Source organism: Cololabis saira, chromosome 15 (assembly GCF_033807715.1).
Source record: "Cololabis saira isolate AMF1-May2022 chromosome 15, fColSai1.1, whole genome shotgun sequence".
Lineage (NCBI taxonomy): Eukaryota > Metazoa > Chordata > Actinopteri > Beloniformes > Belonidae > Cololabis > Cololabis saira.
This window is the reverse complement of record NC_084601.1, coordinates 40,609,217-40,622,844: the sequence shown is the minus strand read 5'-3', so window position 1 is coordinate 40,622,844 and position 13,628 is coordinate 40,609,217. Positions and strand designations below refer to the sequence as shown.

Below are 13,628 nucleotides of genomic sequence, written 5' to 3'. Positions count from 1 at the left end.
AATAGGGGCTATGGGTCAATTTATACTGAACTTACAGTTTAATAGCAACTTATTTTGAATGAACAAATGTTGAGTGTTGTGTAAGGTTTTGTGTAGTAAACAGTATTTGCTTATTTTTTATTTTTTCATTTTATTTTATTTATTTCTCATTGTTCACATTGCACTTTAAATGCTTGCGACTTATTTTTCTCTTAATTTCACTTGTTTGTTGCACTGTAGCTGTTTCAAAAAATATTTAGAATAAATGGTGCATATTTTTCAGAAAATGTAATGTCTCCTTGCTCATGCCCTTTTGTCAATGGTTTGGCTCCTAATCAATACTGTAAACAAATCTAATATTCATTGATTCATTCAATTTCTAGTTTACTTTTGAGTATTATAATTGTCACCCATTGCCCTTTTTTAGTATGGCTGTAGTATCCGTAGTATCAGTGTGCTATACAAGCAATATGCATGCAGGGATGGATTACTGAACAGGCCTACCAGGCCCAGGGTCCCAAGAGCTCTGATGCTCTCCACAATTAAGATGCTACTGTAATATAGGCTTGTATTGGGTTTGTTCATCTCATGTCTGGAAAATCTACAAAAGTCATCAGAATATTCAATTTAATGAACTATTTATCAAAATGTTGTTCCAGGGAATCACACTCCTGGCCTATGTTGTTCAATTGTCTCATTCTGTTTTCTATGGGCTGCATGTGGTGAGCTTGAACAACAGGACCATGGGTCAATTCACACCAGACTTACACTTTAAGAGGACAAAAAATGACAATTGTGTTGATCGGGGCATATATCTTGGCTTAGGGGCTCGCTTACCTCCCAGGGAAAAAACGTTCAGGCTCAGGATTTTTTTTTTACTATCACCCCTGTTGGCAACTTTACACAAATTTGGATTTGGCAAATCTTTTATCATCTGGATAAAGATATTATATAGCTCTCCCAAGGCATGTGTAATGACAAACATGATCAAATTTCAACAAGCTTTAACTTGCAAAGAGGTACCAGACAGGATTGTCCTTTTTCTCCCTCACTATTTATTGAGCGCTTAGCAGCTGCTATCAGGAAACATTATATATCTAGGCATAAACATCTCCCCTAGACTGTTAGAGTTAATAAAACTATTATGTTCAGCTCTTAAGAAAAATAGAGGATGATCTTACCCGATGGAACTCTCTTCCCATTTCACTGATGGACTGATTGAGAATTGTCACCATCGAAATGATGGTTTTACCAAAAATAAATATATTTTTACAATGATACCGTTCAAACCCCCTTCGTTCTTGGTTTAAGTCACTGGATCCATACGTGTCAACATTCCTGTGGAAAAATAAAACACCACGTATTAGCTTAAAGACATTACAAAAATCCAAAGACTGTGGAGGCTTAGACTTACCCAACGTCCAGTAATATTTCTTAGTTAATAAGTTACAGTATATCTTAAAATGGTGCAAAAATCACTCACTAGATAGTCAATGGCTGGATTCAGAACAAGTTTTTGCAATGATTTGGAAATCTCAGATTTACCATTTATCAGTCAAAATATTAAACATCATAAATGCTTTAAAAGCATTAATATTAGCTAATCTCTGACAGCCTGGTGGGACTTCCTTTTAAAATAGCCAAAGTCTCACTTTTTCCATGTGATCGCACAACCATCTGGAACAACCAAGACATTCTGAAAAATGATAAAATGATGGTCAACTTTACTCAATGGAGAGACCAAGGAATAAAGTATCTACAACATATAATCGTAAGTGGACATTTTGTACCATTTAACACACTCACTGTTCAATATGGAATTAGCACTAACACATTTTTAGAATACCAACAACTTAAGTCCATAATAAAAAAAAAAAAAAAAAACTCAACCAACTGGATCTGGGCAATATATCGAATATACTCGATGTATCGTGGCTTCTACTCTGTGCAATGTACAAAATGACTATCGTGAATATTCGAGTATACATTATCACGCATTTGCTTTTAGCAGGGCATTAAATTGCAGGCTTTTCTCACTCTTTCTCGTCTCGTCTCGTCTCTCCTCCTCAGAGACATAAAACAAGCGCACCTACTTACATACGTCAGTCACGTGCGTTTGACCAAGTTGTGATTTCCCCCTTTTTGCATGAAAGTTTAAAATGAGCATATATTAATGAAGTATGAACAAGAATGTTTTAATGTAGACATATAGAATCATCATACTGGTGTGATTGTATGCATCAAAGTGTTAATTCAAGGCTAAGACAAAATATCGAGATATATATTGTGTATCGTGACATGGCCTAAAAATATTGAGATATTAATAAAAGGCCATATCGCCCAGTCCTACCGCTAAGTATAGTAGTTACTTAATCTAAAAACCCCAAAATTACTATTGAAACTCTACAGGTTAATGTCCAAAATAAATAGTCTCTCTTCCGATTTCCAAATGGGCGGCTGACCTCTCTCTTAACAGTAACCAAATCTCTTGGTCTTGTTTAAATAATTACACTATGACCAAGGAGATTATCTTCATTTCATCAACTCGAAATGTTGAATCACTTTTCTAAGCCCAACGGCACAACGCAGCTCAAACAGCAGGTGTATCCGCCCCTTTAATCTGATTGGTTTAAGAGTAAATCGTTCCCCACTTGGGGTGCGCTCTTATGATTGGCTGAAACAAAGGAAGATATCTGATTGGTTGCAGATCCTTCCGTGTTAAAAAAAACGCATTTGTGAATCGAGTCACGTCAGGGGAGTCTCAAAAGTCACATGCAAATCCAGCGCAGCTCACAGACAAAAAAACGTTTTTAAATCAGGTTATATATGTGTGTGCATCAAAAATACACTTGTATATCTTGTCCTACACACATGTGAATTTTGTCCTTTGCATTTGTGAATAATGACACTGTTCTAGCTCCATACTTGAAACTGAAAAGGCTTTTGATAATGCAGCCAAAAAGTAAGTCATCTTCTCTGTTACAGAATCATAAAGGAAGACCCAAAAGACACTGCTGTGATGATTGCGAGCAAGTCTTCACTACTTTTACCCGACAATATCATCTAAAGAATCACCAACGTATTCACACTGGAGACAAGCCTTACAGCTGTGATCAGTGTGGAAAGGCTTTTGCCCAGCAAGGTGCCCTAACGAAACACCGACGGATTCACACTGGAGACAAGCCTTACAGATGCAATCAGTGTGGAAAAGCTTTTGCCCAGCAAGGTGATCTAACGAAACACCGACGGATTCACACTGGAGACAAGCCTTACAGATGCGATCATTGTGGAAAGGCTTTTACCGAGCAAGGTACTCTAACGAGACATCAACGTATTCATACTGGAGACAAGCCCTACAGGTGTGATCAGTGTGGAGCGGCTTTTGCCCAGCAAGGTACTCTAACGAGACATCAACGTATTCACACTGGAAACAAGCCTTACAGGTGTGATCAGTGTGGAGTGGCTTTTGTCCAGAAACATCACCTAACGACTCACCAACGTATTCGCACTGGAAACAAGCCTTACAGGTGTGATCAGTGTGGGGCGGCTTTTGCCCAGCAAGGTCATTTGACGACTCACCAACGTATTCACACTGGAGACAAGCCTTACAAATGCGATCAGTGTGGAAAGGCTTTTACCCAGCAAGGTGATCTAACGAAACACCGACGGATTCACACTGGAGACAAGCCTTACAGATGCGATCATTGTGGAAAGGCTTTTACCGAGCAATGTCATTTGACGAGACATCAACGTATTCACACTGGAGACAAGCCCTACAGGTGTGATCAGTGTGGAGCGGCTTTTGCCGAGCCAGGTACTCTAACGAGACATCAACGTATTCACACTGGAAACAAGCCTTACAGGTGTGATCAGTGTGGAGCGGCTTTTGCCCATCAAAGTGATCTAACGAGACACCAACGTATTCACACTGGAGACAAGCCTTACAGGTGTGATCAGTGTGGAGTTGCTTTTGCCCAGCGAGGTCATTTGACGAGTCACCAACGTATTCACACTGGAGACAAGCCTTACAGGTGTGATCAGTGTGGAGCAGCTTTTGCCGCGCAAGGTGCTCTAACGAGACACCAACGTATTCACACAGACAGCCTTACAGGTGTGATCAGTGTGGAATTGCTTTTGCCCAGCGAGGTCATTTGACGAGACATCAACGTATTCACACTGGATAAAAAGTGTACATTTGTGATCAGTGCTGATATCATTTATTTTGTGAGTTCAGTTAAAATGCACCAATGTAGTTTAGTTAATTTAGTTTGAAAGAAATAATTCTGGTGGTTCGATTGTGGGAAACATTTTGAATAGTTTTTTAAAAAAGCAGCAGATTCTTACAGCTGTAAGAGCTGTTCAGTTATAACCAGATTTAGAAAATGAAGTAGAATTCAATTCAAAAGTCTTTATTTTGAACATGATGGTAGTGTAAGTAACAGACATGCTCGAACATACTTGAACAATGAATGCAAGAGATTCTTTTTTTTTTTTAAGCAGCAGCAGTTTTGGCATGTTGAAAAAGAAGTAGGAAGTAAAAAAACTTCTCTTATCCCTTGAACTCAATACCATGTTTTCACATAGACCCTTGTTATTAGATGGCAAAAATCTTGATGTATTGAGAAGTTACACAAATTCACATTAACAATTTTACACAGTGTAAACATATTGTGGTATACGTGAGTATAAATTTGCAGATACCTGAGTGATTATTGCCAATTGCAGTTACATGTCCCTCTATATAAACACTATTTACCCTGTATTCATCTATACATAAAAGCATACATTATTTACCGTGTACAATCTTATTCATTACGGGCATTCTCACACAAATATTTCTAGATGCATCAAAGCATATATGTGTGTTTGTGCGTGTGCATATATATATATATATATATATATATATATATATATATATAATAGAATATAAAATAATAGACGGATACACACATTTCCACGTACATATACACCCACAAGTCCAGTCCATCCCCTCACCCAGCGCAGAATGAGGAAGTCAGCCGTCCTGATCGGCCAACACAATACAAATGATGAGAAAAGATATGAGAAATATTTGTTGGGCCACAGTCCGATATGAACTATGGATTGTGTGATTATATGAACAGTTGAGGCCTTGGGTCAGCTTTGAGTCCCAGTTCTGGGGCCTCGGGCTGAGACCAGCCTCGAGTTTATGATACCTGACCGCATGGTTTGGAACAAAGGAAACCCCATGGACGCAAAGCTCAACCAGGATTTACATCTAAGGCCCTGCAGTGATAAGGAACAGCCCCTGATTGGACACAGACCCCAAGCCACAGGGGGGGGGGCTTGACTTCCTGGGCCAGCTATAAAAGGAAAAGCTCTCTTCTCCTCTGCTCTGTCCATTTTGCAGCGAGTGGCCGCAAGTTTTCTGAGCCCAAAGAGGAGCCGAACCAGGGACCCTGCAGGCCTCGACGTGAACGCCTTTGGACCGACCTGGAGCTGAAGGAGGCCCAGCTGCTGTGCCCATGTATTCCCCTCATCCACACTGGTCCTCATCTGGGGCCTGTACTACGAAGCGGGATTTGGGGTTAGCGAGGTAACTTCAGGTTTAACCCTGGGTTTTCAGGACTACGACGGTGGTTCACTTCTTACCGGGGTACATCGCCATGGTAACTTATGCTGAACAGCTAACCTGCTCCGGAGCAGGTTATGTTCGAGATACAGATCGCCGGGTATAAAAGCACCGCCCACTGACCAATCAGCTCTCTTGGAAAATGGCATGCCCTTTCGAAGAGAATCCAGTGGAGCTCGTTCGCGGATCGTGAGAGGAAAAAAAAAAGAGTGGGCTGACTTTCAACAAAAATTGAATTAGTCAAGAAACTAAGCAATTCCTTTCATACCCAAGTGTGGCGTTACGAGGGGCTGTTATTACTTTTTATAAATAGCAGAATCTACAAAATTGGAGGACCAACAGTCCTGAGTTTCACCCAGGGAATTCTAACTAACTAAATCTAATAAGGACACACAGGTAAATTATACAAAGGAAATACTAGAGACGTGGTTCACCATTCAACAGGCCATAGACCATTTATTTGTATATAAAACAGGTTAAAATTGTAACAAAAGGGCCAACAGAAATAACACCGGGTTGTATTAATAGCTGAGGCTTACCGATGGTGAGGGGGGAACAGGGGTGAGGAATCCAAAATTAAAAAGGAACACCCCACTCACACACACACGCACAGCAAAAGGTGAGGTGCACAAAAACCCAAACTCAGGACCACAGCACACGAAGGGAAACCACCACCGGGGATGCCACCACCACCACCGGCTCTCAGCAGCTGCACAACAAAAGAAAAACAGTTAGACACAATAATACACAAGTCCTTCAAAAGAAAATATGAAATACTGTTAACACAATGAACAAAAGCCGTTGTAGGTACCAAAGAACTAAAGCAAAAGTAATGAGCAATTTATCCAAATGGTGTAAATGAAATAAAGAAAGAGGGGTCTCTGGCCAGAGTTACCAACTCAACAAAATAAACCTGAAACAAATATCCAGCTTAATCTCAAAACAATCAAAACAGCCCTATAATAAACTCACTCACTCACTCTCATCCACACTGTTGCAGCAACTGCTACAAACTTCTGTCACAAACACCCACACACGCGGCCCAGACAGGGAGACTACAGCCCGGGTCTGCGGCTCGGGGAAAGAAGCCCGGGACCAGGACTAGAACACCCAGCTCCCGCAAGCAATAGGCTCACAGCGGCGTCGGAGTTTAAGCCGGGAGCGACAGGCAAAGCAAAAAAAAAAAAAGGAAACGGAACACAGCAAATAAAGTCCACAGCAAACAAATCACACAAATAAAAAAGGGCATGCGAAGCAGCAGTGTCCCCTGTCCTTATCTTGAGTTCAGTCAGTGGCCACGGGTCTTTTTTAGTAGTTGTCCTTGGGTTATGAGAACCGAGGAGGCTTTACACAGCTCCGTGTTATGGTGCGCTGGCGATGCGTTCAGGAAGCACTGCACTGAACGCTGCGAATGAACGCCGGGAAACCGGAAGAGCTTGGAACCAGGAAGTGAGAGGGCGAGGGGAGGGAACACAACCGCCTTTTATTCCCTCACCCTCCGTGCTAATAGGCTGAGGCCTGAAATTGAGTGCAATTCTACCTGTGGTAGAATTGAGCACAGCAGGACATCATACTGCCACAATCCACCCCCCCCTTTTTCATCGTCGACCCGACGATGCATTAGAAAAGTGTAGGGGTTAGTGCCAAGGTCTGAAGAAGGCAGACACTGCATTCAGATGGGCTGCCAGGGGCGTCGGATTGGCCCCTTCGTTGGCAGGTCTGGGGAGATGATGGAGATTTGAGTGATGGCCAGCCGTAGATCGGGCTGTCCGCCGTATTGCAGTCTCATTACTCCCCGTGGAATAGACTGCTGGAGGGGCAGAATGAGCGGAGGGAGAGGATATTATCGCATCAGCAGGAGGGGTTATCGCCTGCTGTGGTGTACGTTGCGACTCAGACCCTCTGCTTTCCGGGGGAGACGCGGCTGAGGATGCTGGATGGAAAGGGGGCACAAGTACTGTGGCAGCTGCAGGTGGAGCCAAGGCTGGTGCAGTTGGAGCTTCTCTTTCCCTTGGACCAGCTGGTGGGAGAAGAGGTTCCCTAACCAAGGCCAACAGATCATCATCTGATGGTTCGTCTTGAATTTCCAGCTGGCCAGATGGGGTAGGAGGAGAAGCATGATCGCTGTCTGGGGAAGCAATCCCAACGACTGCCTTAAGCAGCGTGCGGTGCACCCGCTTGACCTTGGCAAGGTCATCCAGTGGAGCAACGGCGTACACGGGACCTTCTCCAGGGGGAGCCTGAACCACCCTGTGCACCACTGGATTCCACTTGTCCTGGATCTTACAACGACCTTTCCTGCCAAGGTCTCGCAACAGCACTAACTGACCCTCCACCAGGGGTTCAGACCGGACAGTCTGATCATGGTTCCTTTTCCGGCGCTCAGCTGCGACTTTTAACCTATCTCGAACACTGTCAAAGGCCAGATGCAACCGGGACTGGTGTTCTTGCACCCAGTCGTTTACAGTCCCACCAACAGGGGCCTGCACTCTCCCCAACAGGAAATCAACTGGGAGCCTTGCCTCACGGCCAAACATAAGGAAAAAGGGCGACTCCCTAGTCGATTGGTGGGGAGTGGTGTTATAGGCATACAGTACCTGTGGTAGACAAGAATGCCAGTCTCTTTTTCGAGAGGCTGGAAGGGTGCGCAGCATGTCATGCAGCGTGCGGTTGAAACGCTCGCATTGCCCATTCCCGGCGGGATGGTACGGAGTCGTACGGGACTTTTCAATCCCATACAGTTCACATAACTGTCGAATGAGCGCACTTTCGAAGTTCCGACCTTGGTCCGAATGAATTCGTGCTGGAACACCAAACTTAGAGAACCACTCGGTGACTAGGACCTGGGCCACAGTAGAAGCTCTCTGGTCACGAGTGGCGAAGGCAAGGGTGTATTTGCTGAAGACGTCGGTCAGCACAAGGACATTCTCCAGCCCGTTATGGGTTGGTTCAAGCATGGTGTAATCCAAAGCCAAAATTTCGTTTGGCTCCGAGGCTAGCAGATGCCCCATGAAGCTTCGGACCGATGGCCCTGGGTCCTTGGCCACCTGGCACCGCTCACAGGTTTGACACCAACGCTTCACATCGGCGGTCATACCCGGCCAGTAGCAACGCTGCCTTAGCAATTCCAAGGTCCTCTCTACACCTTGGTGGCCATGGTTTTGGTGAACCTCGGTAAGGACCTTCTCCTTTAACACAGCCGGTAACAGCACCTGGAGAACGGCTTCTCCACCATCGGGCCGTGCAACCTTTCTGTAAATCACCCCCGCTTGTTCAGTCAGCCTATCCCACTGTTTGAGAAGCACCACCGCTAGCTGGGACAGCCGCCTGCGTTCGCCCTGGTCGGGATATTGTTGCTGCTGCCAAAACGTCAACACCTCTGAAAGCACGGGATCACCCTGCTGAAGTGCGCCAATGTCAGCAGGAAGGTGCTGAGGCAGAGCTTGGACAGCAGCCTGACAAGCTTCGGGCCCTCGAGTTTGTAGAGCTCGCTTCAAGGGTGGTGGAAGTGACGTACCAGGGAGTACAGTTTCCAGGTTCGCTGCAACAGGGGGGTACAAGCGGGACAGGGCATCTGCATTGGCATTGTTCTTACCAGGGCGGTAGCGAACTTCGAAATCGAAAGCTGCAAGCTGAGCTGCCCAGCGTTGCTCCAGTGCACCAAGTTTAGCTGTGGACAAATAGCTAAGGGGATTATTATCCGTGAAAACCAGACACTTGTGCCCAAGCAAGTACTCACGGAATTTTTCCGCCATTGCCCACTTTAAAGCCAGAAACTCTAGCTTCATGGAGCTATAATTAACTGGGTTGCGCTCTGTCGGCCTCAAACCTCGGCTGGCAAATGCTATAGGCCGCACCTTTCCCTCCTGCTCCTGTGAGAGTACCGCTCCCAAACCTCCATGACTGGCGTCTATCTCCAGGATGAAGGGGAGGGTAAAGTCGGCATAGGCAAGCACGGGGGCATTGGTGAGCTTAAACTTTAAGGCATCAAAGCTCTGCTGATGTTCTGACGTCCACTTGTCTGACACCGGACGTGACCTCTTGGACTTAGAGCAACACAGCTCTGCCACAAGACGGTGTAGAGGGGCAGCCAACTTGGCGAACCCCTCCACGAAGCGACGATAGTAGCTTGAAAAACCGAGAAAGGACCGCAACTCCAAGATGGTGGTGGGGGGCTGCCAGTTGGCTACCACCTCCACTTTGCCCGGATCAGTGGAAACACCACTGGCAGAGATGACATGCCCCAAATAACTAACCTCTCGCTGGAAAAAGGAGCACTTTGACAGCTTAGCCTTCAGGCCCTCCTGTTGTAACCGCTGCAGCACCACCTCCAGGCGCTCCAGATGTTGTTGAAAGGTAGAGGAGAAAACCACAATGTCATCTAGATATAAAAGCAGGGACTGACATTGCTGGTCTCCGAAAATCCTCTGCATGAGCCGCTGGAAGGTGCTAGGCGCGTTACACAGCCCAAAGGGCATGCGGTTCCACTCGAACAGCCCGAACGGAGTACAAAAAGCAGTCTTGGGTCGGTCGGCCTCCGCAACTGGAACCTGATTATAGCCGCTGGCTAAATCCATAGTGGAGAACCAACGAGCCCCGGTTAACGCGTCAAGTGACTCCTCAATACGAGGAAGAGGGAAGGCATCCTTCCTTGTCCGGCTGTTAAGCTGTCGGTAGTCTACGCACAACCGCAGGCTGCCATCCTTTTTCTTAACCAGCACAATCGGTGAGGCAAAAGGACTGCTGCTTTCGCGGATGACCTGTGCGCCCAGCAGCTGGTTGATATGCTCTTTAACCACTTCGTATTCTGACGGTGGAATACGACGGTAACGCTGGCGGACGGGGGCGTCATCCAAGAGAGGAATTTCGTGGGAAATCAGATCAGTGCAGCCCAAGTCACCATCGTGAGATGAAAAGACAGAGACATGTTTCCGAAGAAGACCTCGCGCTTCTTCTTGTTCGTCGTAAGACAGGGCTGACAAGTCGACCGCCTCCACCTGATCTGGTAGTGGGGGAGCCACGACCTGGGAAACCACAGAGGCCGTATGAGACGAAACCTCCTCTACACCAGGGGGCAAGCTTACCACACGAACCTCACTAAGGACACCTACCACTGTTCGTGGGTACAATAGCACGTCGGAAGAACCCACGTTCACAATGGGGATGTGTGCAGTACCGTCCTCAACGTGAACCAGTGCCGGGGAGGCCAGCAGGCCAGCAGGAAATCCCTGGTCTGAGGGCTCAAACAGCACTGTGGCGCTTGAGTACTGTGCAGAACAGGTAGCCAGAACCACCTGCATGGTGCCACCAGGGATGCGGCAAACCTTCCGGCCTCGCACCTTGACCTTACCAGCAGCTTCAGAAAAAGGGCCCGCAGGGGCGTGATGGCACCTCTGCAATGCCTGCACCACAGCCTTTGGTGCTTCTGTAATGATGGGTAAGTCAAATAGGGCGAGACCATGTTGCCCAAGCAGCATCCCGTAGCATTTCCGCAGGATGTTCATCCCCAAAACACCAGGCGCATGAAGGGATTCATCAGCCGACGCAGGGTCCCTGACCACCAATACCCCGCACCGTGGCAACGCCCCGCCACAAAGCTCGACTTCAAGCTCCAGGTAACCGAGGTAGGGTATAGGCAACCCATTAGCCGCTCTGAGACGTAACCAGTGGCAAGACTGAAGCCTCTCTTGGTCCCAAGACCCAAAGTGCTGCCGGAAGAAGCTCTCCGTAATGGTGGACACCATAGACCCTGTGTCCACCAGACAAGGAACCACTACTCCCCCCATGATCACATCCATATGTGGACAAGCAGCGACTAGCTTAGCCTCTTCCCCTCCCACAGCAGGTGAGCCGATGTTTACCCCCTCCGAACTTTGACTCCGCAGTTCGGCGGGCGCTAGTTTCCCGAATGCTGAGCTGACTCATAATGCATGCCTGGCTGAGAGGAAGCAGGCGCTGCAGATGTAGGGCGAGGTGGATTATGCCCCGCTCTGCATTCCTTTGCAAAATGGCCAGGTTGGTGGCACCGCCTGCAAAGTAATGGGCCACGGTAAGGAGAAGGATAACGGTGCTGGCTGGTCTGCAGCTGGGCAAGAGTCTCAGTGAGCCTGTTAAGCTGTTCCTGTTGGAGCTTTAACATGTCTTTCACCTCCCGTAGCTCACCAGCCTGGGATGGTTTCTCCACCAGAGGGGCACCCTGCACACCACACTGTAAACCCAGCACCGAGGGAACCGAATGGCTCCGGCCCCGCACACCTCCCGGCGACCCCTCTCTCTCCCATCTAATTGCCTCCGCCCTTACCTCAAGCAGAGAGGCAAACGGCCGCCTGCGTACAAGCTGCTTCAGCTCTCGACGAAGGGAACCGTCGATAACATTCTCAACGAACTGGTCCCGCAACAAAACATCGGTATTTAGCGTGTCGCTTGGAGCCTGTTGCTTCACAGAAGCCATCAGATTCATGAGCACCAGGGAGAACTCCTGAAGAGTCTCCCCTTCTTGCTGGCATCGTGAGAAGAAGGCCTCCTGTAAAGCAACGTACGAGTCAGAACAACCATACAGCTCCCGCAGAGCAGCAATAATTTCAGCTGGGTCACTCCTCTCTGCGCTAGACCGATGTTTGATCTCATCACGAGGCTCTCCCTCCAAGTGGTCGAAAAGAAAAAATGCCTGATCGGATGGGGACAGATGGCGAGCTCTCATGCATGCCTGAGCCTCCTCTATCCACTCCTCTAGCCCTAGACCTGACCTACCCCTGAAGTTTGGACACTTCCTATCTCGGGGTACTAAGATCAGTCTCTCCATGACAGAAGCGCTAGAGGTGGAAGGTACTGGCGGAGGCTCGGTGAGACTGGGAGGTGCAGCACTAGTACCCGGCGCGGCCGTAGCCCGCTCCCGCTGCAACCTCTCATTCTCAGCCCTCAGCTGGGCCACTAAGTCCCTCAACTCTTCCAGCTCTCCTTCCATTATATTACCGCTCTCGATAAACCCGGGACACTAAACTTACCGCGACAAACAGGAAACCCACTGCTGCTTCGCCTTAAACTCAATGCCTACACATACACAAATTTCGCTCACAGAATGGCAAACCAGGACACAAAAACAAAACACACGTCTCTACCTTCACAATGTATATCCTGCCAACAACGCCAAGTGTGGCGTTACGAGGGGCTGTTATTACTTTTTATAAATAGCAGAATCTACAAAATTGGAGGACCAACAACGCCACCCTGGGAGTTTCACCCAGGGAATTCTAACTAACTAAATCTAATAAGGACACACAGGTAAATTATACAAAGGAAATACTAGAGACGTGGTTCACCATTCAACAGGCCATAGACCATTTATTTGTATATAAAACAGGTTAAAATTGTAACAAAAGGGCCAACAGAAATAACACCGGGTTGTATTAATAGCTGAGGCTTACCGATGGTGAGGGGGGAACAGGGGTGAGGAATCCAAAATTAAAAAGGAACACCCCACTCACACACACACGCACAGCAAAAGGTGAGGTGCACAAAAACCCAAACTCAGGACCACAGCACACGAAGGGAAACCACCACCGGGGATGCCACCACCACCACCGGCTCTCAGCAGCTGCACAACAAAAGAAAAACAGTTAGACACAATAATACACAAGTCCTTCAAAAGAAAATATGAAATACTGTTAACACAATGAACAAAAGCCGTTGTAGGTACCAAAGAACTAAAGCAAAAGTAATGAGCAATTTATCCAAATGGTGTAAATGAAATAAAGAAAGAGGGGTCTCTGGCCAGAGTTACCAACTCAACAAAATAAACCTGAAACAAATATCCAGCTTAATCTCAAAACAATCAAAACAGCCCTATAATAAACTCACTCACTCACTCTCATCCACACTGTTGCAGCAACTGCTACAAACTTCTGTCACAAACACCCACACACGCGGCCCAGACAGGGAGACTACAGCCCGGGTCTGCGGCTCGGGGAAAGAAGCCCGGGACCAGGACTAGAACACCCAGCTCCCGCAAGCAATCTGCTCACAGCGGCGTCGGAGTTTA

The 13,628-nt window shown here is 47.0% G+C and overlaps 1 protein-coding gene across 1 annotated transcript; it reads left to right on the top strand.

The window, feature by feature from the left end:
- The first annotated feature begins 2,529 nt into the window (after positions 1-2,529).
- LOC133460931 (zinc finger protein 501-like) lies at positions 2,530-4,560 on the top strand. Its single transcript, XM_061741645.1, has 3 exons — positions 2,530-2,580; positions 3,118-3,422; positions 3,507-4,560. Exons 1-3 carry the CDS (start codon positions 2,530-2,532, stop codon positions 4,132-4,134), a joined length of 984 nt encoding a protein of 327 aa, XP_061597629.1. The 3' UTR covers positions 4,135-4,560.
- Positions 4,561-13,628: the final 9,068 nt, after the last annotated feature.

Bases quoted from the DNA above. Each gene is read 5' to 3' on its own strand.
- LOC133460931 (XM_061741645.1), top strand. From the start codon at position 2,530: ATGTTGAATCACTTTTCTAAGCCCAACGGCACAACGCAGCTCAAACAG. The intron at 2,581-3,117 runs GTGTATCCGCCC...GCTTTTGCCCAG, and splicing joins CAACGCAGCTCAAACAGCAG to CAAGGTGCCCTAACGAAACA. The intron at 3,423-3,506 runs GTGTGATCAGTG...CAAGCCTTACAG, and splicing joins ACTGGAAACAAGCCTTACAG to GTGTGATCAGTGTGGGGCGG.